The 26393-nt window shown below is 43.4% G+C and overlaps 1 protein-coding gene across 4 annotated transcripts in view; it reads left to right on the forward strand.

The window, feature by feature from the left end:
• The window catches only part of ADAMTS12 (ADAM metallopeptidase with thrombospondin type 1 motif 12), a 297469-nt gene that overhangs the window by 209374 nt on the left and 61702 nt on the right, over positions 1-26393 (forward strand). For all 4 annotated transcript variants that reach the window (XM_073891049.1, XM_073891050.1, XM_025867427.2 and 1 more), the window contains 3 exons: positions 841-1010; positions 13020-13153; positions 20361-20481. In XM_073891049.1, the coding sequence (XP_073747150.1) occupies positions 841-1010; positions 13020-13153; positions 20361-20481 (425 nt within the window). The remainder of the gene's footprint in view (positions 1-840; positions 1011-13019; positions 13154-20360; positions 20482-26393) is intronic.

Below are 26393 nucleotides of genomic sequence, written 5' to 3' on the forward strand. Positions count from 1 at the left end.
TGGAGTGATAAGGACAGGAAGTGCATCCAGTAGGAACAATCAGGTGTCATTGAAAGGGAGAAAGAGCTTATTCCTGGCAGAAATCCAGGAAGAGTTCATAATGGAGATAAAGCATTATTCTAGGTCCTGAAAGCATTGGTAGGAAGTGGTTGTTAGGATGAATTAAGTCAGGATCATGAGGGCCTTGAATGTTAAGCTGAAGAGGCTGGACTCAGTTCTGTGGTCATTGGGTGCCACGAAAGGTTTTTAAACAAGAAACTAAAGTAATTAAGGTAATCATAAAAATTAGCCAGTTGTGCATACAGTAGATTGAATGAGGGCAAAGATGGGCAGAGGGGAGACAGGAGGAGAGAGAAGGATTAGACTAGTTTGGTGATTGTGGGAATGAGGAGGAGGAAACAAAAGCAAAGACATGACTGATGATTGGGCAGCTGATGGACAGTGGGGTGAAAGGAAGGCAAAGGATGGAAGCTTCTGCAGTCTGACCACTTTTAACTTGCTAAACAGGAATTAGAGAAGGAGCGGATTTCGGAGGGAAAATGATGTATCCCTTCTCGGCGTATATTTTGAGTTTGAGAGGCCGGGAGGATATACAAGCAGAAAAGATACACACACTGTTTCAAATTAGGCCACTATAGACCTGGGACTGAATGGTCGTGGGCAACAGCAACAGCCAAAAAATGTATAAAATTGGAAGAATTTAGGTAAAAGGTGAGTTTTGAGGGTGGAGCAGGGCATGGTTTGGCAAAGAACAGGCATGACCAGGTGGCAAGGAATGTTGAAGGAATAATGGTAGCCTTTAAGGAAACGAAACGAACAGCTTGTCTGTTTCCTGCGTAGACCCAAGTTTGGCGGGAAGTACTGCACCGGGGAAAGGAAGCGCTATCGTTTGTGCAATGTCCACCCCTGCCGCCCGGACACGCCCACCTTCCGGCAGATGCAGTGCAGTGAGTTTGACACCGTTCCCTACAAGAACGAATTCTACCACTGGTTTCCAGTTTTTAATCCAGGTAAGGAGCTATGACAGTCTATTCCAGAGGTCGGGCCACAGCCATGACGAGAGAGCAGATTGCTACGTCAGGGTGTCTGGGATGCCCTGCCAAGCTCCACAGAGAGTGAATCGCACCAGGAGGAGTTTTAGATTTAAGAAGTGGAAACGCTGGCCTGGTTAGGTTGATCAGTACACGTTGAAGGGTTCTGTGGGAAATAAAAGAGACACTTATCAAACTCGGTGCTCAGTTCTGTGGGAAATGAAAGAGACATTTATCAAACATGGCGGCTCACTTCAGAACAGCGGAGGTGCAGCTAAGAGGTCAGTGGGGCAAGCAGGAATTCAGTACTGGATTGCTGATCAAAGTGCTCCTTGATGAATGTGTGAACTGACTGTAATTTTGGCGGAGATTCAGAGAAGGTCATTGTAGGTTTGGAGTCACTTCACAGAAGACTGCTAAGGAAGTGTTGATGATTGTTAAGCATGAGAGGTCTTTCTACTGGAAGAAGGAACAGGGAAGGCGTTCAAAATAGAATCAGTCATTCCAGTTGACAGGAGGAAAAGCACAAGAAAAACAGGATGGTAGGCATGCCTTCATCAGAAATAAATGAGAGCCAGCACTGGGCCAGAAATCAATATTTTGTATGTACAGGACAGTATAAGAAGTGTAAAAAGTAAAACCAAGCATCTAAAGGAGGCACATCTGGGGATGGGGACACAACCGAGCTGGAGAATGAATGGAACAGCAGCTTTGACAATGTTTCCCCTGTGTAAGTGCCCGTTACACCCTCTCTCCTGAAACTGAAGAAGAGTCATTAACCATTAGGTACAGATTAGCATCCAAAAATATCTGTGCAATGTGTTATTATTCAAGTAGAAAATGAAAGAGAAAAGATTTTCCTGAGCTAAGGAAATTTGAGTCAAGGGAGTAAAGAATAAGCAAAATTTTCATGATTTTTTTTAAGTTTCTGAAGTTTCAGTGTGATAGAACACAAGAGGAATTGTGTGAATGAAAATTACATATTTGGACTGTTTAAAAAAATGATACAGTCAATTGTTTTTGAAAGAAAAACTCAATAAGACTCAATAGTGCTTTGCCATTTTGGATCTCTGAAATACCCTGATGGCTTTTGGTTGTCATGGGCAACGTTTGCTCCTTGCTCCCACACTGCTGAGCATCATTCATGCTCTAGGGGAGTGAGTCATTTGGTTATTGGGGCAGTTCGGCTTCCTGACCCAGGCATTTGAATGCAGCAGAACACATGTATATACTCATGTGGACACACGCACGCACACACACACATACACACACACACACAGACACACACACACACAACTAATGATGAAAGGTACATCTTGTCAGTACTATCTATATTTATATTTTGGACATTCTCTATTTTGTTGGAATTATTTGGGACAGTAGTACTATAGACCCCGAATGAGCAACCTTCCAGAACTAAGACAACATAGCTGCCCCAGGGTTGTGACAGGGGCTTAGTTTGGGGTCCGCCTCCTGTCTGATGCAGGGTGGGGATTTGATCTGAACTCTGACAGCTCCAGTAGCCGAACCTAGAATAAGAAGATCTGATTTGACTTGGGTTTTCATTTATTTACAAGGAGTTTGTTGTATGCCTACAATATTGCATAAGAGAGCAATAGGTACCAAAGAAATGAGTCATAAAAGTGGACATAAACTTCACTCACTTTGGAGGGATGTTTTGCATCTGTCACTGGTATTGAGGCTGTGTAAACCAGAGGAGGGAATTCAGCTGAGTGTCATCTGCTGAACTCACCATCCACCTGGGCTGTAAGCCTCCCTCCTCCATCCTCGTGGCTTTCTTGCAGGCTCCGGAGCCATTACTGAAGCATAGTGACTTAGCTGCTAATCCAGATAGCTACTACCTTGACCAACACACTGATTTATTTCCCTCATTAAACTCTAACCTGCGGAGTTGTTGTTTGCTTGGTTGTTGGGCACCCCTGGTGGTGAGAAGTAGGTCGTTCATGTTAACAACTGTGAATGGAGCATTAATTCTGTGCCAGGCATGGAGCACTTTACCCTCCCAGCCTTATCATTAGAAGTCACCAGAGGATAAAGCAAACGTACAGCAGGGTTTTCAACCCACTCAGTGGACAGCGAGAAGTGTCTTGGTGAGTGACCTTTGGCAGATGTGCTAACTAGCCAATGACAGAAGAAGAATCATAGATTTAAGCATTTGGAATAAGCATAGAATCTCCATCAAATCTTGTAGTATTCCATGGAATCCCAGGGCTTCCAAAAATGCTTGATTCTAATTTCATTTTTCAAAAAAAATTTTAAACTAGTCTTTAAAAGTGCATGTGATGTGATGAACACTGGGTGTTATATGCAACTAATGAATCATTGAACACTACATCAGAAACTAATGATGCACTATATGTTGGCTAATTGAACATAATAAATAAAAATAAAAGTGCAATAAAGAACAATGCTTACACTCAAAAACATTATATTTCAAATTTTAACATACCAAAGACCACCAATGCACTGACTTACACAGTCAAATTAATTTGGCTTTCTGCAGACCTTGGAATAAAAGTCTCCCATCAACACAATTTAATTGAGAAATATCCTGAGATTGCAGGCTGAGTTGCTCTAAACTGTTCTTATTTGAAACTGTTTGCCTGTATGAGTCAAGATTTTTCAGTACTGTGCAACCAAAAAACTCACAGAAAAAAATTAAATGCTGCCATCAAGTCTGTAACTGCCATCCATAACTTGATTTCAAAATTTCCTATTCATCTTAATAATTTCTTTAGATCCCACTGACTTATTTTTAGCCATTATATCCTTGAACTTACAAAATTTTGCTTAATAAAATCCTGACTTTAAATCCTTGCTTTATTTGCAAGATTTTGTTTGAAAAAAGAAAAATAATTATTCTGCTTAAAAGATTTAAAAACTACTAATCTAGATCAACTTCCTTTCCAAGATAGACATTTTCTTTTCCAGCACTCCCGACAAAAAAAATTATCCAAACTCCCCTTGATCACTCCCATGTAGGTACCAGTGTGAAGAGCTGCCATAATCAACTGCATTTTCTGAGCCAGTATTTATATAAGCATGTGACTCTATATTTTCTCACTTACCCCCTTCCCATCCTTGGAGGTGAAGAAGCTTAGTCTCAGAGAAGACAATAACTTATTCAAGGTGACAGGATTTTACATAATAGAGCTGGAATTGAAGCATAAGTCTGACTAAGAAGCTAAAAAACGAAATCTTGCCATTTGCAATGACGTGGATAGAACTAGAGGGTATTATGCTGAGCGAAATAAGTCAATCAGAGAAAGACATGTATCATATGACCTCACTGATAAGAGGAATTCTTAATCTCAGGAAGCAAACTGAGGGTTGCTGGAGTGGTGGGGGGTGGGAGGGATGGGGTGGCTGGGTGATAGACATTGGGGAGGGTATGTGGTATGGTGAGCGCTGTGAATTGTGTAAGACTGATGAATCACAGATCTGTACTTCTGAAACAAATAATACATTATAAGTTAAAAAAAAAAGATAGCAGGAAGGGAAAAATGAAGAGGGGGGAATTGGAGGGGGAGATGAACCATGAGAGACTATGGACTCTGAGAAACAAACTGAGGGTTCTAGAGGGGAGGGGGTTGGGGGATGGGTTAGCCCGGTGATGGGTATTAAAGAGGGCACGTTCTGCATGGAGCACTGGGTGTTATACGCAAACAATGAATCATGGAACACTACAACAAAAACTAATGATGTAATTATGGTGATTAACATAACATAATAAAATAAAACTTAAAAAAAGCTGATGATAGAGAGATTGATATAAATATAGATTGAAACTAATTTATGTAGGTTCTCAGGGACTTTATTAGCCTGTGTTAATAGAAATGTGTTTATATCCTGCATCTTCTATTAGGAAATGACCAGGGCCTGGTCTCAATGTCATCGCTTTCCTGGAATCTCTCTTTTTAGATTTTCATCTTTTTCAGAACACCCAATTTAGCCCAAATTCGTTTAGGCTAATTTTTTAGTTGTTGCTTCCAGATATTTAAGCCCTAGTAATGCTTGACGCCAGTGAGGTTTTCAGCAAAGGTGGGGGTCTGACATGAAGTCAGACCACCTCTGCTCCTCCTGGAATAGGATCCTTCAGGAACATCTTTCAGGAATTGTTGCAGTTAGGGTTCCCTAGGAAACAGACTCGGAGACTAGCAGGCAGGAAGTCCAGCAGCTGTGGAAGAAGAGGAGAGGGAAGGCAGAGGGAGTGTGCAGGGGGGAGGCTGAGCTGCAGTGCACGCTCAGCAGAGGCTGTATCCCACCCCAGGGGGAGCTCTGCAACTGGCACAGAGTTTCAGAGTTGCCAGGTTGAGGGTGGGAGAGCCAGGCCTTATGCCCTGGCTCGACCAGTCATGGGGTGTGTCTGCCTAGGGACGGAGTGAGTGTCCTTGGGAAAGGAAGCTCTTATGCCAGGGTAACAACTGGGGGCTGGTGCAGGCGGTGCTCCCACGAGCTGGAGGGCTAAGGCCCACACCCAGGGGCCTGGGTGGTGTGCACAGAGTTTATTACAGTAATACTTGGGGTTTTGATAGAAACAGCCTTTAAAGAGAATGTAAGTGTGGGGAGCAACCTGGGAGATCTAGCCAGAAGCCACTCATTTGACAGATTGGGAATCTGGGGCTAGAAGAGAGAAAATGATGGAATAATAATAGGTGATGTTTGCAGACACCCCAAAGCCAGTCCCAACCCTCTTTGCCCTCACTGTCCTCTATAATAAAAGAAGGAAATGGAAAGACTCACGAACTCATCTTCCTGGGAGACCCAATTCTGACCAAAGAGATAAAGATGGAGGCCCAACTGGGTAAGGCTTCTGGGAGGGTTTTTTGTTTTTGTTTTGTTTTTTTTAGGGGGGGGGCACAGAGGGAGAGAGAGAATCTTAAGCAGGCTCCACACCCAGTGCACATGCAGAGCCCGACGCGGGGTTCCATCTCAGACCCTGAGATCATGATCTGAGCCAAAATCAAGAGTTGGATGCTTAACTGACTGAGCCACCAAGGTGCCTCTGGAAAGGTTTTTAATGGTACCAACCAAGCTGTCCTTCACCCCCTCGCCTTTCTGCCATTCACCCTTCCCGCTCCTGCTGCCCGGGGGTCGGGGGACAGTCACACTGCAGCCAGAAAGTGGACACTCCATGCCGAGTGGCTGAGCAGGAAGACTGGAAGGAGGTGAACTCCTATGTCTGAATTTCCTATCATGTGGGGGAAAATAAAGTCCTGGCTATTACAGACAAGGAAGCAACATTTTCTGCTACTTGCAGTGAAACTAATTCCTTTTTTTTTTTTTAAGATTTTATTTATTTGACAGGGAGAGATACAGTGAGACAGGGAACACAAGCAGGGGGAGTGGGAGAGGGGGAAGCAGGCTTCCCGTTGAGCAGGGAGCCGGGGCTCGATCCCGGGACCCTGGGATCATGACCTGATCTGAAGGCAGATGCTTAACGACTGAGCCACCCAGGCACCCCAGTGAAACTAATTCCTAACTGATAGTGGGAAGAGCTTATATTAGACTTAGGTCAGTATTTGCTCTGTGCCAGGCCCTCCACTCAGCCTGTTATATAACCATGTTTTCCTGATTTTTGTCTCTACAAGAAAATCGTATGGGGAAATGTAGGGTTTTCATACAATTTATCCAGATATGCTGATAGCTGTAGAGAATTTAAATGACTTGCCCAAACTCAGACTATTGAGTAGAGCCAGGAGGAATTAGCCCAGGCCTGACTGTAGCCTAAATGTTAACCAGTAAAACAGACACTGGGCTAAGCCTGTGTCCTTAACAACCATGCATCACATTTTGAATTTTACCTAAGATGACGTTCCTATTTTAAGAACAGATGATCTCATGGCCAAGGAACTCTGGTGGGGGGAGAAGAGCCCCAAATGCTGTTTGCATTATGACAAATGCTGGCTTTGTTAAACTGATCTGTCTTGAATCCTTGAAAACCAAATGTTTCTAAACATTTAAGCATTACGACAAAATTGTTCTTAAATAATTTAAGTTGTAATTCCAAAGGTAGAATCACAGTTCTTAAACATATTAATCAAAAGACAGAACATAAAAATATATAGCAAACAGAAAATACTACTACATTTAGCCTCACCTAAAACATCAGTGAAATAGGTTTAACTTGTTTGAAAGAATTAGCTCTGTTCTTGTCTTTATAGCTCCACGGTTATTGTAGAATATATTAGTTTTAATGCCTTCTTCTGTTTGGCTAATGTATATTTTGATATATTTGGGGATTATAATATTGCCATATCAGAAAGTAAAAGAATATATCAGTTTAGACCAGCCAAAAGTTACAGATCTTAGCAATTACTTGATTTTTGGTTGAGTTTTTGGTAAGGAAGTTTTCATATGTTTTTTTCCTTCAAGCTGATCTGAGCCTAGTCATTAAACTGAGTTTCTTTCTTAAGTTAAATATTACTTGTTACAACAATAAAACATCTTAAGTTATGCCTTTTGCTTAAGGTTTAGTATTTCTTAAAATCTGGCAAGGAACAGCAGATGTGCATATCACCCCTGTCTTCTGCTCATGCACACACTTCATTGTCCCATCAGATTTCACGTATAAGACACAAATTCAAGTACAAAATTAAGAGCTTCAAGGGGTGCCTGGGTGGCTCAGTGGGTTAGGTGTCCGACTCTTGATTTTGGCTCAGGCCATGATCTCAGTGTTGTGAGATCAGCTCCATGTCAGGCTCTGTGCTGGGCATGGAGCCTGCTTGGGATTCTCTCTCTCTCCCTCTCCCTCTGCTCCCCACCCCCACTCACTCTCTTTAAAAAAAAAAAAAAATTAAGAGCTTTAAGACAGTGACACAGAGCATTCAACCAAGTGTGATGCCCTGGCCAACTGCTTTGGGGCTCATACCCGTGGAGACCTGCCTGAAAATGGAATGTAGAAACTGGATTTTTTTAAATGGTGAAACTCTAATAGCAATCTGTTTACAAAATGTGAAATGCATCAAAAGTTTTCCTTTACCTAAGAAATACTTTTTCCCTTCTTACCAAGTTTTATCTTTGGCTTCTAATGACCACTTCTTAAAATCATTATCTGAAAATCTTGAGCCATCCTGTTTCACCAGAACTGAAAATGCCACCTTTGATTCAGTAAGTTCATTCAGTTATCTGAGCTTCCTTGGAGAGGATTAATCAGTGTGAGGCTGAGAGTTCACCAGTAAATGAGTCTGAGGCTCTTCCCTTAGCTGAATTATAAATGGATTTGAATGCTCTTGAGAGGCAGAGAAAAAAAAAATCTTATGATCCAAAGGGCGTGTCAGGGCAGATGAATAAATCTGAGACAGTGAAAATACTCAACTCTGTGGATGTTCTGAAATCCATGAGGTTGGGACAGACTCTCTGATACTCACGATGACCATGGAGAGCTAAGAGCATCTATTGCTACTCCTGTCTCCTTCTGCAGAGGCCCGTGTCCTAGGCCAACCTAATGACATATCCAAAGCACCATGGAAGACAAAGGCCAGAGGAGATTCTTTATTAGATTATTCCTAAGACTCCATGGACCACTGTGCTTAGATTCGGTAGAAATTTGTGTTTCTTGCATGAAGTAGACTTGAACTAACCTGTCTGACCTTGAAGGATGCATTAGTCATGTGTTACATAAGCAAAATGAAAAGAAGTCCTAAATTGAGGGCCTCTCTTCGTGGAGATGTGTTATTATATAGGAGAAAGGAGACCTTTCCAGTGTTCTTGTTGGATAGCCAAGACATTATTTTTTTTTATTATGTTATGTTAGTCACCATACTTTACATCATTAGTTTCTGGTAGTGATCCATGATTCATTGTTTGCGTATAACACCCAGTGCTCATTGCAATACGTGGCCTTCCTTAATATCCATCACCGAGCTAACCCATCTCCCCACCCCGCTCCCCTCTGAAACGCTCAGTCTGTTTCCCGGAGTCCACAGTCTCTCATGGTTCATCTCTCCCTCCGATTCCCCCCCTTCATGTTCCCTTCCTTCTCCTAATGTCCTCCCTGCTATTCCTTGTGCTCCACAAATAGGTGAAACCGTGTGATAATTGTCACACAATTGTCTGATGGCTAAGACATTATTTTTAAAAGGAATGTATGTTTCTTTAAAACACATGCAAGTGTACATAATAGAATGGAATAAAAATAAATTATTATTGCACCATGCGTAACTTATTCCTTAGAGGCAACCATTGTTAACAGCAGGTTTTAGTTGGCACACAAATGAAATCATACCTCGCCCATCTTGCAGCTTTCTTTATTCATTAGCAGAATGTCATAACTTTACAGTTTACTTCATTCCTTGTAGTGACTGCATACTGAGTCTGTGAATAAACTAAACAACATTATGTAAGTGCAAGATCTGTCCTTTTCTCTCTGGATAAACCTTTAATTGCTGCAGTGAACACCCTTGACTTCTGTCACTAAGGTCAAGGTTCAGTTTTATGACTGAGTTGATTCTCTCTCTGGATCGAGATGATCTCTTTGCCACTTGGTCCCAAATTTTCTCCCTAACAGTGTTGACCTCGGTCATGTCTGTTAATTAGTAAACATGCGTTAAGAGCCTTTTCTAGGGGTAACGGCCTGCTAGTATTCATTGGGAAAGGTTAATGGTAATAACTTGCCACATCTAAACAACCACCCTGTGTCAGATACCTCATTAGAGGTTTTAATATCATTCTCTGACAAGCCTACTGCTCAGACTAGAGACCGAGGAGGCCTTGGGTAAGATGTAGGGGTTGGGGCCTAGACTGGAATCCCTGGGGATCTGATGTTCAAGCTGTGTGAAGCAGAATCCCCCGGACTGTGCTTATTCTCACTTCTACTGTGTGGTTGAGTCCTCAACAAGCGTGTCTTATGGCTCCTCCTTCACATGCTGAGCTGGCCAACAGTGGCCGGTCAATGCACAGAGGACCTAAGTGTCCTTGAGGACATTGCAGCTTGGCTGAGAGGAGCTTGTAAAATCCATAGTCTTGAAAGCATAGAGCTGTGAGGACCTCAGTAGTTACTGTATGAGCAGAACATCTTTGAACCGGGTCCAGAGTGGCAGTAAAGGAAAGTCATGGAACCACCTGCTGACCTAGCGGGGATCTAGAATTTTTTATGCTAAACTGACAAGACAGAAATTGTTCAGGAAATAGTAACACAAAGTCTGGATTTAGTGTAGAACTGATTAGAAGTGGTGTTAACAGAATAATCTGAAGGAGAAGAGGCTATTTCAGGAAAGGTTTGTCTGTGTGGGAAGGAGAACTGAGCCAGCATTACAAAATTTGTGTCTTTTGGCTGCTGTGGGAGAAGATTGGAATGATAGAAGCATAGCATGGTGGGGCGACCCCAAGACCTTTAGAATTCATCTAGAGTTCATGGTAAAGAGGTGAAAACAACAATCATAACTGCCATTTGTCAAGCACTTATCGTTATACCAGACCCCATGCAGAGTGCTCAACATACGATCTCTTAACCCTCACCAATTGCATTGCCAGGTAGGTATTATTATCCCCGTTTTTCAGATGAAGAAACTGAGTCACAGCTTCAGTAACTTTCTCACGGAAATATTGGACTTTCATGAGCTAAAATTTTACATACACTCTCTGTAGAAATCAGTGTCTCCAGAGGCTGGTGATTCTCTGTATTTAAGCCCTGTGAGAGAATATTAAAATGGAGTTCCACTGGAATTCTACCAAGTTTGCACCTCAGATATGATCTGTAAATAAATGCATTGCCTAATAGCCTAAAGAGTGGATACTTCAGAGAGCTTCTGTTAAAGAAAATTCTGTGCCTGTAGGTTAGGGGTTAGTAGAGTGGGCTCTAAGCTAAAGCACCAGGTTTAACTCTGCCACTCACACTATGAGATCTCAGGAAACTTCATTTTTCTATGCCTTATCTATGAAATGGTGATAATAAAAGAACTAACACCATAGGGGGGTTGTGATTGTTAAAATGAGAGATCACTACTGTGAAGCACAACAAGATCTGGGAAAGAGTGTGCAAATGATATATTGGCTGTTATTTTATTAAGCAAAATTCCTCTTAACTCACCATATAAACAAGACCAGTGAAAGTCTCTGGATAGTTTTTTCCTTCAGGGAGTGAGTCAAATAGTACAAGCCCAGAGGCAGTAAAACTAAGGCAAACATTGGAACTCCACCAGTCTGGAATTCAGTACAACACTTGCCATTGGATGGGGATTTCCTTGCTAGGAGGACCCATTTATACAACCCCTGAGAGTGAGCGCCATCTTAAATTTCACACCCTTGGCACTTCTAGTCCCAGCCCTTCCCAGCAGGCTAGAACAGATAACTCCTTAGAAAAGCTCCAGAATTACTCAGAGCTGCTTTCTCTTTGTGCTTTATGTGTCCAAATACAAAATCTCAAATCCAAATTCTAAAGCTCAAATCAAAATCTTATTTAACAGTGTTTCCCCTGCCTCCATCCTTCTACTTAATAGCCCAGTGTTTCATGAAATGATTCCCCAGACTCAGCACACCTGGATGGGTGATCCCATCTCCAGGAGAGCAGAGCTGCACCCAGGGGGCTCCCTCTCAGTCCTTCTGCTCTGGTTCAGGCAGTGACAGAGCTAATCACACTGCCAGGAATAAAGGTTTGCAATAATCCCAAATCTTGCTTTGTCCCTGGGTCTTCTGGTCCTTTTCCATTGGTGCTTTGTGCTGTGATCTCTCCAACTCATTTTGACTTTGTTCAATTCCTCAGACAACTTATCCACTGCTCTTTATATAACATCAGTCAGTATGCTTTCTTTGCTTTTACCTTTGTCCTTTAAGCTTTAAACAGATGCTCTTGACCTCTGCCTCAAGTTTGCCCGGAACTTCTGCTCTTAGTTATGTTTGTGTTTTATACTTTTATTTCTTTACCAAATGGATCTTGCATTCTTGAGCAGCCATACCTAGGGTTGAGCACTCTGGCTTTGTGTTAGCTGGGTATTTGTATTAGCATCCACACTGGGTGGGTCCATGGCATATGGCCGATGGCTGGTCTCATTGAACTCTCAGCTGGTCACACCCCCCAGAAACTCAAGTCCTTCCTCAATAAACAGATCCAAAGAGATTCCCCCCAAGAAAGACCTTTCTGAAAAAGACATTCTCAAGTTTTTCAATTAAAAAAAAAAAACCAAGATGTAACATTCACAAGAAAATTACTATATGAATTCTTCATATCATACACAGTATTGCCTATTAAAATTTTGAAGGCAATTTATGCTTTCAAAGTTATCTTTCTGGTTACTGTATTTACCTATGTATAGGTACTATTTTATTAAGTAAATCTTTAGAACAGTTCCTGTGCTGGAAATCACCCCATCCTCATTCACAAGGGAATAGAAAATTGAACCCTAAAATATATTCATTGTAGGACCCAGCATAATGGGATAGACCATTACGGTAAGCACGTTGGCTTCAGCTTCAGCAAAAAATCAGGCTTTCTGTTTCTCTGTGTTTGTAAATCTGTGTCCAAGGACTTCTTGGACTTGAGGAGAGTAAAGGAAAATGTTCGTTGGCGGTGGGGTCATGATAGTGGCGGCAGTGTTCGTAGAGACCGGGCCCCGTGGGAGGGGACTGCCTCTTCCCTAGAGGTCTACTTACTTTGCAGCAAATGGTGGGCAGGCGCCATGCTTGTCTGGAGTCCTGTGGTTGCTTTTACCTCATTTCTAGGTTAACGCCAGAGGCTCCGCACCTTCTTTTTAGAAGCACAGTTCAGTGTTTGATTGAAAGGTCTCATCATTCATAACAAAGGGCATAGCATTTTAAAGCAATCTTCTGCATTTAATTTGTTGTAGAACCCTTTAACTGGAAAAAGAAAAAAAAAAAGCCTGCCTTTCAGCATGTGTCACAGGAAAGGTGAAAGATGGGAACCTCCAGATAAACGACTCTTGGGGGGTAGTATGTACAAAAATAATCCTGCAGGAAGGGTGCTGAGCTAAAAAAGCTAACTTGCAAGGATTTGTCTCTTTTTCACTCCAGCACGTCCTTGTGAGCTCTACTGCCGACCCATAGATGGCCAGTTTTCCGAGAAAATGCTGGATGCTGTCATTGATGGTACCCCTTGCTTTGAAGGTGGCAACAGCAGAAATGTCTGTATTAATGGCATATGTAAGGTATTGGGTATGTTTCCTTAATCTACAACTTTATAAAAATCATGATTTTTATTAATTCAGGAAGTCAGATGTTCTAAGCTTTTGCTTTCGTGACATTGGCACGAAAACCTCACATTGGTCTGGTGTTTATATGTGAGCTGTGAGACAGGAATTTACAATGTTGATCAGAGTCAACAGTTTGGAACTGAATGCTTTCCCTCCTGCTGTGGTCTTTCTTTCTGGACTTATTGATGTGCTCTGTGATATCATTTCAGGCATTAGAACAGGGTCAAATTGAAGAAGCAATTTAAAGGAAGAATTATTACTAAGAGACGACCCTGATTATTTTTGTGGTATTAAATTATTCATTGGTTACTTGCCAGCAGAGTGCTTAAGCTTGAGAAAAAGCTGAAATTAACAGTAGTTTGCATAGTGTTTTATGCAAAGCATTTTTACATGTAATTCTCCATTGATTACCAACATGATCCACCTTAGGAAGAGAGATGGCATGACAGGTACTTTTCAGCCAGGTCTTCTGATTTCTGTTTAGCTTTTCCACACTGACTCCATTAATCAACTCTGCCTTTTTAGAAATGACTGGGACCTGATCTGTCAGTGCCTTTATATGCGCAACCCTTGAAGAATTCTTTTCCGGTGCTTGCCGTTTAGTTTGCGAGGAACTGATGAACAAGTTTTGTGATCCAACACCCAGGCATAAATCTCTGATTAAAGAAAAGGTGTTTTTAATCAATGAAGGAAAAGTTATATAAAAGTTCTAATTAGCTGTTAGGAAAGCACAATGGTTAGTGCTCAGGCTCTAGAATCTGAACTTAATACCGTTGTGTACCAATCGTGTAACTCTGTATATTTTGCTGAGACTCGGTTTTCTTTTCTTAAAATCGGAATGTTAATGTAACTTCCTAGTTGGTGTCAAAAAGATTAAAGACAGACATATATGTTAAGCTGCTAACAGAGCCCCTGGCATACAATAAACTTCTAATTCATTTTATTTCCTTTTGTAAATGTTTATCGTAATTTTTTTTCCACTGGACTAAACTGCTGCCATGGAAAGCTCCTGCCCATAGATGTTCACTGCCCCGGAAAGACACATTTATCACCTTGAAGTTGCCTATTGACTTATTCCAGTAGTGACCAAAGCATAGGAGGCAACATGATGATTCCTGGGAATGAGTGAGTTAAAAGCAAGTCCTAATCATACTCTACATTTGTAAGAACTCCGGCAAAACTCTCTTTCAGACTTATTCCTAATCATCACTGTAGCTACACAGAGCCAGAAGTAATTAATATGTATTGAGGTTAGATCTGTTCTCCAGAGTGGGAAGAGGTTTATCTAGCTAATTCAGGCCAAAACAGCCCCATCACTGTCCAGAGGCAGTTGTTCTCAGGCCTGGCTGCCTATTAGAATCATCTGAAGAGCTCTTAAAAACTAGTGATATCTGGACTCTATCTCAAACCTGTTGATTCAGAACCTCTGGGATTTGGGGCCCAAGCACTGACATTTTAAAAACTTCCCAGGTAATTGCCAGATGCAGCTAGGGCTGAGGACCTTAATCACTGAGAAATGAATGTGATGCTAAAATTATCTGTTAGACCTAAACACCTTTGCAAGCACAGAGACGGTATCTTTAGCATATGATGGAGAACACAGATGCTTTGAACAAAACATAAGGGGTCTTGGGTATCTCTCTTGACACCAATTAAATCAGCTTAATAGAATAAGCTGGAGTCTCTCAGCTTGACTTCCTCTTTTTGGAAACCAGTTGGGGCTTGTTGGAAGCTGTAATTACCCACTTTCTCTCTTTACCACATTGAGCAAGATTTTAAGCTGAAAAATTATGTCAAATCAAATTTGTCTTAATAGCCTAAATACAATTTACCTTCCAAGGATCTAGGTTGTGGTTATTTTCAGGTTTAGTAAAACTCATTTACTATGGTTTTTTCAAAGGACATTGAACGTATATTGAAATAAAAAGATACACCATCAGAAAAAAATATATATGTAGTGTCTAATCCATCTTCTTTGTGAGTATGAAAATACGTTTGCTTATCTTCACATAAGCATTCATTGAATTTGCTTTTATTCATATATTCAGCTATTTTGAAATGATGATATTTGCCATCATTTTGGCCTGTTAGATTTGCAGATTCCATTGTCAAGAGAGTCAGCAGGCCTTGCTCAGAGCTGAATTTGTTCTAGGAGGTAACTGTCTATTGCTGCCCTTCTCCATTTTTTTAAAAAGTTGTACTAAGCTCTTAAACTTGTTTATCAAAGATACGAATTTAAACTTAGACTTTGCAGGCTATCTCCCATTTTTGTTTGTTTTTAATTTTTTAAAATTATTTTACTTATTTATTTGACAGAGAGAGAGAGAGAGAGAGCACAAGCTGGGGAAGTGGCAGGCAGAGGGAGAAGCAGGCTTCCCGCTGAGCAGAGAGCCCGATGTGGGGCTCGATCCCAGGACCCTGGGATCATGACCTGAGCCGAAGGCAGCCACTTAACTGACTGAACCACCCACGCGCCCCTGTTTGTTTTTTAATTTTAAAGAAGATTTTATTTTTGAGAGCGAGAGAAAGAGAGAGAGAGAGAAAGAGAGAGAGAGACAGCATGAGAGGGGTGAGGGTCAGAGGGAGAAGCAGACTTCCTGCTGAGCAGGGAGCCCGATGTGGGACTCGATCCTGGGACTCCAGGATCATGACCTGAGCTGAAGGCAGACGCTTAACCAGCTGAGCCACCCAGGCGCCCCTATCTCCCATTTTTAATCACAAGCAGGACATGGAATAAGCTTGTAAACTTAAGGGCAGGTATTCCCACGCCTGCCCCCAGCCCTTTCTCCTGGGAACCAGCTCTTGATTTCAAGTTCTTCTCTCTCCCCTTTTCTCCCAGTCAGCATGGCTCTGGCTTCACTTCCTTCCCAAGCAGCCCGGATGCCCTGATCTGTCACATCAGCTGTCCCCAGACTTCTCTTAGCCTTCTCTCCACCTCTCGGCCCAGGACCCTGGACCCAATCAACCCCTTTTTGCTCTTAGGCTCAGCCTACTGCATACATCTTAAAATAAAAATTCAACGTTGTGAATGCCAGTTGAGTCCTCCACCATACCTGGTATCTTTCTACCTGTCCTATGTCAGCTCCCCTCTCTCGTTTCTCTCAGAAACTGTCCTGAACCTGGTTTGCTCTCTCGCCAGGCCATTTAGGTCATTTCAGTGATTTGTGGAACATCCCCTTATCAGTTTGTCTGGGCCACACCTCTCTCCAGAATGCCAGATCCTAACTTTCAAAGTTATGGTGAGGACAGCCTTTTTATCAAATGGCAGTATCATTTACCTGTTCTTTTCAGGGAAGCATTAACTCTGCCCCAGTATTACACTTGGAGTTTCACCAGCTAAGAACGAGTCTCATCTTAGGACCAGGCAGAATTCCGTTGTCTACCTCTGCCAAGGGACTGTAGAGAGCAGTGACGACACCCTAGGTGGATCGGGTCTTGGCGCCAGTTGTTATTTCAGTTCTTCTCCATCCCCTGAGAATTTACAAAGTAAAACAGTGTTAACTCATAAGCAAAATGTGAGAATTGCTAAGAATACATATTATGCATTTACTAACAGAGCTGGAGGCCTGGATGAAAGCCTGGAACCTGAATTCTCTAATACTCAAGACAGTGTGCACTTTAGTCCAAATGACAGGGTCAAGAGTTGGTGATATGTTTCTGACAGAGAGGACATAATCATTTGAATAAAAAGGCAATCTACAGAATGAGAAAATATTTGCAACCATATATATGACAAGGGATTAATATCTAAAATGTGTAAGGAACTCTTACAACTCAATAGCAGAAAAACAAATAACCTGATTAAAAGAATGAGCAAAGGACTTGAATAGATATTTCTCCAGAGAAGACATACAAATGGGTATATGAATAGGTGTTTAACACTATTAAACAAACCCACAATAAGATACCCCTCACACCTGTTAGGATGGCTGTCTTCAAAAAACCCAAAAGATAAGTGTTGCTGAAGATGTGGAGAAATGGCAACCCTGCATACTGTTGGTGGGAATGTACAATTATGCAGCCATTATAGAAAACAAAATTCAGGTTTCCTCAAAAAATTAAAAACAGAACCTACCATATGACCCAGACATGGGATTTCTGGGTGTGTATCCAAAAGAATTGCAATCAGGATCTTGAAGAAATATCTGTACTCCCATGTTCATTACAGCAGTATTTACAACAGCCAACCTATGAAAACAACCCAAATGTCCATCAACAGATGAGTGGACAAAGAAAATGTGGTATATACCATGTTGTATCCATACCATGGAATATTATTCAGCTTTTGAAAAAAGGGAAATCCTGCCATTGTGACGATAGGGATGAGTCTGATGAGTCTGGAGGACATTAGGCTCAGTGAAACAAGACCCTCACAGAGGAACAAACTCCACATGATTCTGCTTATGTGAGAATCTACAATGGTCAGCCTCAAAAAAGCTAAGAATAAAACAGGGAAGCCAAGGGCTGAGGAGAGGGAACCGTGGAGAGTTGTTGTTCAATGGGTACAAAGTTTCAGTCAGGCAAGATGCCAAGTCCTAGACATCACTGTGGATATGGTGCTTATGGTTGATATACTGTATTGTCCACTTAAAAATGTGTTGAGAGCCTAGATCCCCCACTAAAGTTTCTTAGCACACACACAGGAAGAGTCACAAGGGAACTTGGGGGTGAAGATGGCTATGCCTGTTACCTCGATTGTAAGTGATGGTTTCGCCGGTATTTGTGTAAATCCAAACTCATCAAGTTGTTTACATTAAATGTGGACAGTATTTTCTATATGTGCTATGCCTCAATAAAGCTGTTTTTAATTTTTAATTTTAATTTTGATTAATTTATTTTTTTAAAGATGAGGAAATTGGGACTCACAGAAGTCCCTTAGGCATTTTTTTTAAAGACTTTATTTATTTATTTGACGGAGTGCACACAAGCCAGGGGAGTGGCAGGCAGAGGGAGAGGGAGAAGCAGGCTCCACACGGAGCAGGGAGCTGGACCCGGGGCTCGATCCCAAAACCCCGGGATCATGACCTGAGCCAAAGACAGACGCTTAACCAACTGAGTCGCCCAGGTGCCCCAACAAAGCTGTTTTTTAAAGAAAGAAATTATATAATGGGAAATCTAAATTATTTTTTTTTAATGTTGCTCATTGGAGTAGCAGTCAGGCATGTGAGGAGTCCCATCTGAGGAGATCCTTGCTGGACTCATTGTCCACGTTTGGTAGCTGCAGGAAAGCCACCTCTGATTCTGCTGCAGGCGGAAAGACAATATTGTTGTGGGCCCCCTTGCCAGAGCACATGGCGCGAAAAAGCAGAGTGACATCTGTTTGTTTTCCCCTGGGAAATGTGCAGCATTTATGTGCAGCAAGGGAGAATGGCTTCTGTCTTCCTAGGCTTCGTGTTAGACCCTGGACTCAGTGTTGCTTGTGCTGGGTGCCGCTGATGGGAGAAGCAGTTGAGGTGAAGCCTCTACAAGGACCCCTTGAATATGCTGTAGGACCGCAAATATGCCTTGTCTTCCTCCCCCAACCCCCACCTCCAGCCCCAAGTATGCAGACGGATATTGCTGGAGAAGAAAAATGGGCTCACTGTATTTGTTTTCCTGGCTTTCTTAATAATATTCTTCACATTTGTGTCTATCCTCTTCTGGTAGAGATTTGAGAAAACACTTTACTGTGTCTCCCAGTTGATTTCCTGGCTCATCCCAAATGAGTGAAGGAATGAAAGTCTCTGGGGGTATGATCTGTGAAGATCGGCTTATCAGAGTATGCTCAAGCTTGATGTAAACATAGCACTTGTGAAGGGCTGACATGTTACTCGTGACCACTGAGTACACATCCAGAGAGTTTCTTTTTCTTATTGTGATTAGCATGATTAATTTTTTAAAATCTCTTAGCACTTCATTTTTTCCCAACTGGGAAATGGCGGTATTCTCTGTCACTGGCCATTAATTCTCTGTTCAGCTGGTGGAGGGAGGGTATATTTAAAAACCCAAACTGTTCTTCCTTTCAGTTGATTTGAGTTGGCTCTAAAATAAGAAAGGAAATGTGATGAGCACCGCTTCTCTGTGGAGGTACCCAGTCACTGTACTGTACACCTGAAACTGATAGAACACTGCATGTTAACTCTACTGGAATTAAAACACGAACTTAGAAATATAAAAAATAAAACAAGGGAATTATCCTTGAAGGAGAAAAAAAAAATAAAACTGCGTAGACACACTTCTTTGCAAGAAGTCTGACTAGTAGAATATGGTCCAATTTCCCTCTCTCTTTGGCCAGAGAGCAAGCAACAAAGACCTCCAGGGGAGGCTCGTGTGTTTCATGACTTTCTGTCTAAGTGTCATGATTTTTTGGTTTCTGATGCTACTGAACACCCCCAGTTTAATTGCTCTCCTTTCCCAGCATGGGGATTTTCGGGTGGGAAAGACTTGGCCGAGGAGAAGGATCCATGGCGAGGGAAAGGTGACAGAGAAGGGCCGATGGGCAGAGCCCTGGGAAGGGATCCGATCCAGAGCATGGGCGAAGTCAGTCTCGGCTCACAGGAGAAAGCTCACGATGGCTGGGATACGGCTACGTGTGAGGTGCAGTGGGGGCTGGGTCTTAGGAGGCTGCAGAGCATCTGATGATGGTCCACAGGTCAGAGATGTCACCCCTCATGGGACTGACGGAGTGTCAGCATTGAGCCAGCCCTTCTCGGTGGCCGCTGGCTCACCCGCTGTGCTCAGACAGGAAGCAGGGATCACCCCAGGGAGGCGCGTTAAGGGACTGAACCACCACTTTATAGGCGGAGTAACTCCATCATCTCCGGGAATTCTCACCAGAGACGAGGGGACATGAGGTTTGCACATCAGAAGGGGGTTTACTGCTCCAGCAGCTCTGATTCCAAGACATTTTCGATGTTAAATGTTTGGAACTGTGTTCAATTCTGCCTGTGACTCAGGGGAAACCAGATACCCACTCAGTGTGGCCCTCTGTCCCCCTAACCAGGTAGTGCCTTTACCATCAGTGGATGCTGTGGTTACTCCTCTGGCTGCCCCCAGGGACAGGAACCGTTTGTCCCTGTATCTGTCCCCAGCCCCGATCTCATCAAAAGGGAAGGGGAAAAGGAGAAGGCGGGTGTGGTGTCCCCTGTCCGTGTTGGTGACCCTTCGCCTCTCTTCCCCACAGATGGTCGGCTGTGACTACGAAATCGGCTCCAATGCCACGGAGGATCGCTGCGGGGTGTGCCTTGGGGATGGCTCTGCCTGCCAGACCGTGAAGAAGATGTTTAAGCAGAAAGAAGGATCTGGTAACAAACAAATAATGGAAGTGGCAGGGGACTGAGAACGGAGGGCAAGATGAATGGCTGTGTTTTAAAACAGATTGTAACTTTCAAAGAACTCCGCACGGACCTAGCCTTCCAGACAAAGGCATAAGGGCTCCCTGACAGGTTTAGGGATGGGGCTAATTGCTGGGCACTTACAGGAAGTCTCCCACTGCACGGGGATCTAAGTCTCCCACTGCCTGGGGGCTGTCCCCGGGAACGGGAATGAGTGTCATTCCTAGGAGAGCATCCAGGGCTGAAGCCAGTGGTGTAGGAATGGACCTCGAACTGGACTGGGGGAGACGGAGCTCAAAAGCCGGCCATGAAGGGTGCAGACACAGGGCGGGCTCTCAGGGAGAGGGCAGAGAAGCCAGCAGTGGGCTTCAAGGCAGAAGGCTCGGAGTGCACCTTCAGGGACAGAGGAGAGGCAAGGCAGGGTGGCTTGGGCTTGCTCTTCTTCCCCATCTCTCCCAAGAAGGGGGTCCCACCCCCTGCCGCCCTATGGTGACCCAGGTGGCGGCTGCCACCTGACGTCCTCTCCTGACCCACGCTCTGCTGTTCCTTTCCCATGATGACCTTCCACAAGATTTCTGCTTTGTGCGGCTCTGGGCTACTAATAATCCTCGGGAATAAAGAGCCCACCCTCACCCCGAATCAGCCATGAGCCCTGCCTGTTTGTCTTCAGTTGAAACTGCCAGTCCCTTGGCACCAGCAGTGATTGATAGCTGAAGCGGTCTTGGGAGGAGGCTAAGTGAGGCCCAGAGGTGGGGAAGACGACTCGGAGTATCAAAGTTTAGGCTCCCCTAGAAATACCTTAAGACAAGAATTCAGGAACCAAGAGTTTGTTTGCGGGTCGGGGGATCCTGGAAAACACCAGTAGGGCATTCAAGAAGTGAAATGGGGAAAGGAGGAGAGCAAAGAAAGAGTGCGTCATTAAGCCAGTGACCATTATATAGGAGCCAGTGTCGAAGTTGTACATTGGAATTTCCCCACCCAAGGGGTGAAGGAGCTGAGACCATATATGCCAATTCTTGCCGGTCACTGCTTGAGGCTACTTTGAGGAGGGGGCGGTTAGGTTGTTAATTCTCTGGATTCCAAAGAAATGCAGGTGCTGAGAGTAGGGAGTCCACCGTGCACGCCCCAGGTAGGGCCTGAGGAGAGAGGGGCGGTGTCTACACTGGAGCGTTACCCGGGGCCGGAAGTGACAGGGACTCCCGGATGTAGTGGGCCACCCTTTTCCTGGGTCCCGACAAAGTAGTGCCTCTCTTTTAGACATGCTCTTCGCCCAGGATGAAGTTACTAAGTATGCCCTCGAGTATCAGGTGCATTGATTAAAGGCCCTTTTGGCCCCTAGGACACATCACAGAGGACGACCTGAATTTGTTTAATTTCATCCCAATTTTTTGATTTTTGACTATTGAATTAATAAGGTTAAATTGTAAAGTGAAATGCTTATCTTGCCCTTTAGAATTATCACTGAAGGACTATATTTATGTCTATTTGATGGCTTTCGTATGCGTGAAACCTGTCCTTTGAATCACTTATTTGGAATGTGAATGATAACCCAGTGTGTCTTAGGCGTATGATAAATAAATAGCTAATATTTATTCAGTCTTATAAAGTTGCTGTGTAAATATTTTCTGTTAGTTAGATGTGACCTTATTTACTTGGATTATAAAGTCACCCTTAAAATCACGTTTCTACATTTACTCTCCCTATTGTTTGTTTATCTATGGGAGTTCCTATTTTTGCCCTCAGATATGCTATGCTCCTAACATTATGGTAACTCTTTTGAAAAGCAGTTTTCATTCTCAAATGTCCACCACTTAACCTTTTAACTAAGCCCTTAGGAAACTGGGCTTTGGTTCTGGATTCTTGACTCTACCCTGGTTTCTTGGGAGTGAGGGAAAAGACCAGAAGCATCTGGAGCCTCCCTCCCACCCCCACCCCTGCCTTAGAGACCTTAATGCCTCCAGCCACATGCCCAGCACCGAATATTTGGCATCCCTCTTGCCTTTGATTTGCAGTCCTTCTCCCATTTGCTTCCCAGAGAGCTTCTGCTGGCCCTTGGCACTCAGAGAGGGGTGTCAACTTTAGACTGTGTGTATCCTGAGAAAGCCTCAAGGCTCTCTGGCACTGCTAACCCCAGCACAGTGAGGAAATCCAGCCAGATCTCACTCTGGACCCTGTTAACACCCAGCAGGGTCGTCTGTGTTCCTTTTACCCACCAGGCAGATCCCACCTTTGCTGCATGCCCTGGCTGCCACCACTCCACTATAGGAATGAAACCAAGAAATAAGGCAAAACTATGGGAAATGGAGTGGGATGGCTCTGGGCAGACTGATTAACTCGAAGGCCAAAGTCAAAAGAGGGAACTTCATATCCTCTTTTTGAAGATACCCAAGGCATAGTTGCTTTCTGTATGTATTCACATGCTGCCTTACTTCTCCTTATGTTGTATTCTTTCTCTCTAGTGCAGTTGTAAACTGAGGGGTGAATTGTCTTTTAGGCTTTGTCGCCACCCTGCCCAACCCCAAGTCAGCAAATGTTATTTCTATCTGTAGGAAGTATTCAATAAGCGCTCATATAAATGCAAATGAAAAAAGGTTTTCTTAAGGTTGATTCCATATCCCTTTGACAATAAAGGAGACAAATCATTGGCTGTTTTACAGTTATGTTGAAGGAATATTGGATATTTTTCCTCTGTGTTGTCCTGCCGGCTTAGCTGTAGTGTTGTAGCTCTGGTTGTTCTTGTTTTGTTTTTGTTTTAACATGAATTGGTACAATATTGCAACTGTAATATTGTAAACCTAATATTATAATACTGGGTTTGGGTCACTTTCTTACTGTGGCCCAAAGACATAAATCTCAGAGTTTTCCCCTTCTTATACATATCCTGAAGTATTCTTTTCTCCTTGTGTCTCCACCCTCAACTGTGGTTTCTTAAAAAAATAAAAAAGAAGAACTGCGGTTTCTTTGGTGGGTGGCAGTGATTGGCTTGGGGGGTTCACACTGTAACTTCGTCTCCCTGGTCGAGGCACCTTCAAGAATCTGTGATAGGAGGTGAGCCCTGAAGGAGGATTCTTCCAGAGCAAGTATGTTTCTGCAGTCAGTTACATGGGGGCTGTGGTTGGAGAGATGGCTTCATCATCCTGGCACTTATGCGTCAGATCTCCAGAGCCTTGTTATCACAACCATGACCTTGAGAGAAAACCCAGTGTCTCCTTTCTGAGCGAAGTTAACAACCATCAGACGACACCAGAAAAACAGTGAACTTGGGCAACAGGTACCGCTAGCACTTGAGGCAAGATCATCTCTGTGACTAGGAAATAATGGGAATAGGTAATCAGTCACCTAGAAGAATCCAAAACTCTTTCAAACCTTGCATAGCCTCACTGACCCATGTGTCTACTTGTGTTCTTCTTCCTTCCTGTTTAGTTTGGCTTGTGGCTCTCTTTTAATAGAGTGGTTTAAAACAAAAGTGTAGGTGGAGAAATCTGCAGTAGAGATGCACATGGTGGTCAGACCCAGCTTCTCCTCCTCTCTCACTGCTGCTCCCTTTGACTATGGAAGCATAAAATATTAGCCAAGTCCCTTTTCCTCCTTTTTATTGTTGTTTGGTTTGGTTTGGTTTGGTTTGGTGAGTGCTCCTAAGAAAGAGGGAAGATGATGGATGATGTGGAATTAAAATAGGCTGGGAAACAAGAGACCAGGCGCTGATCTAGATTACCACTGGCCATGGGGAAATCACCCCATTGTACCTCCATTTGTGAGGCCCCTTTCAACTCTGTCTGGTATTTTTTTTATCTTCCCCCTGCCCTCAGCCCTAAGGCTGATCCTTTGTTTGTTGATATCTAAGTGTTGAAATTGGTCTGAGTCTCCAGGAGAAGGTGTCTTTATCCATGGCCTTCTTGGACTGTCCCAACAACTAAGTCCCTGTCTACCTCTGTGAAGAGGAACTCATTTAGTAGATTTGACACTGTGCCGTCACATGGCAGCATCATGCCTTTTAGTTAGTGTCACACTTGGGGAACATAAGGCCCACTTTCTTGTAGACCCTTCAGAATAGCTTCCATTTCCTCTCTTAGAGAAAGAAAAAAGAATTGCCCTCTTGGGATAGTGCCATGGTTACTGTGAGTAGAAGTGTCTGGCATTAAAGAACTTAGGTCCATTTATTCATTCACTCTATTACTTGAGAAACATTGACTATCTATTTTGTGCTTGGCATGGGGGATAGAATGACGAATAAAAAAATGACTCTTTCCACTGCCTTCTCTGCCTTACCCTGCCCAGGTAACAGGCCTGGGCTCCACTCTGCCATGTGGCCCTGAGGCAGAACTTAAATAAAGAGCCTGGTTCAGAAGGAAGTGGTAGAGATTAAGCTCTGTTCTTCCAAGGGCACCCTGGGCTTGTTACCCACAACATTGACCTTCATCCCAAACTCTTGTAGCCCATTCTTTTTGGCCTACAACACTGACCCATTGTCGTCTAGTTCCTCAGGCTTGGATTTTTTTTTCCTGTTGCCTAATTTCCTTGATTCTGTATGACTCACCTACCTTGGTCTTAAATGTTAAAACCTGACAGTTTTTAGCCTCTTGGACTAATTCACTGGCTTCCTAAAATGACCACTCTTGACTCCTCTGGCCTTGCTTGGCGTCTCGAGACTTGACTAATGCCAGACCCAGTGACCACGAAACCACGTCCTGGTTTTGCTCACACTGGCTGCTTTGATCTGGTGCCGGGAAAAAGGGACCCCATTCTCTGAGCGCCCTGGGACTCTCATGCAGGTAATTGTATCACTTACCTCACTGCCCAGACTGGCAGCCTTGAATCCTACCTCCCTTATTTCATCATAACAGCAATGTGCTCAGACTCTTAATATCTGTTCTCCTTACTAAATATTATGAAATATATATTAAATACACTTGCATATCTGTTTAGTGGGTCTGATGCCCATCGTAGAGTTATTGTAACTCTCTTGGCATATTTAAATTAATTTGGTTTCCTCTGATATACGTCACAATTTCATTTTCACAACGAAAAAAAATCTGCAGTCTAGAAAGCAGAGGAAGGGCACAGAAAGTTTCTTCTAGAAACCCTTGCTGCTGGTATCCACACCTTTAGGAGATTCCTGGAATGTAGTGAAAGAAGCAACTGCCTGGGATTATGCTCGAACCTGACCTCTTGGATACCCACCCACTTCTCGAGCCTGTATGTTTATGTGCTTCCTTCTTCCAGGTGTAGCTCCCTAGTCTCTGCCACTGATCTTCTTGGTTGGATTCACCTAGAGTTAGGAATTGACACCAGTTTCAAGTTAGGTTAAGATTGCTGTCTTAATCCCATAATGAGGCAGATTCTGGACTTTTTCTTGGGGCCACTTAGTCTCTGTGACACACCGAGGAAACTCATGAAGGAATGGAACCCATCGAGAACACCTCACGACACAGGTTGGGGGGCTGTGGTGGCAGTACATGCGAGGTCCAGCTACAAGTCTGGGCAGTGAGAAGGAAGAGACACTTCTAGGAACCGATGACATGGCTTCATGACACAAAGTTGTCTCTACGCTCCACTGCAAGGTTCAGTTTGCTATTGGCTTCAGAGAGAATGGGGTCTGCTGTGCGATTTCAGGTGGGTGAATGACACAAGGAGGTCAGTGTCCGAGAAGACTGATTTGCCAACAACACACACAACTGCCTGGGACAGGGGAGCCCAGGGCTAGGAGATGAGTCCACAAAGACAGGATGAGACTCTTATAAGAAAACATTTCAGAGGAAGTCTGAGGCAGAAGGTAATGCATCACAAGAAGAAGGGATGTGGCTTCCTTGAAACCAGAATATCACCTTACGTGGAGACTGTCCTAGATCATGTTTTCTGAGAAATCCCAGACTGGAAGGAAT

Source organism: Callorhinus ursinus, unplaced genomic scaffold, assembly GCF_003265705.2.
Source record: "Callorhinus ursinus isolate GAN/ISIS: 27379988/994484 unplaced genomic scaffold, GSC_fseal_2.0 scaffold3, whole genome shotgun sequence".
NCBI lineage: Eukaryota > Metazoa > Chordata > Mammalia > Carnivora > Otariidae > Callorhinus > Callorhinus ursinus.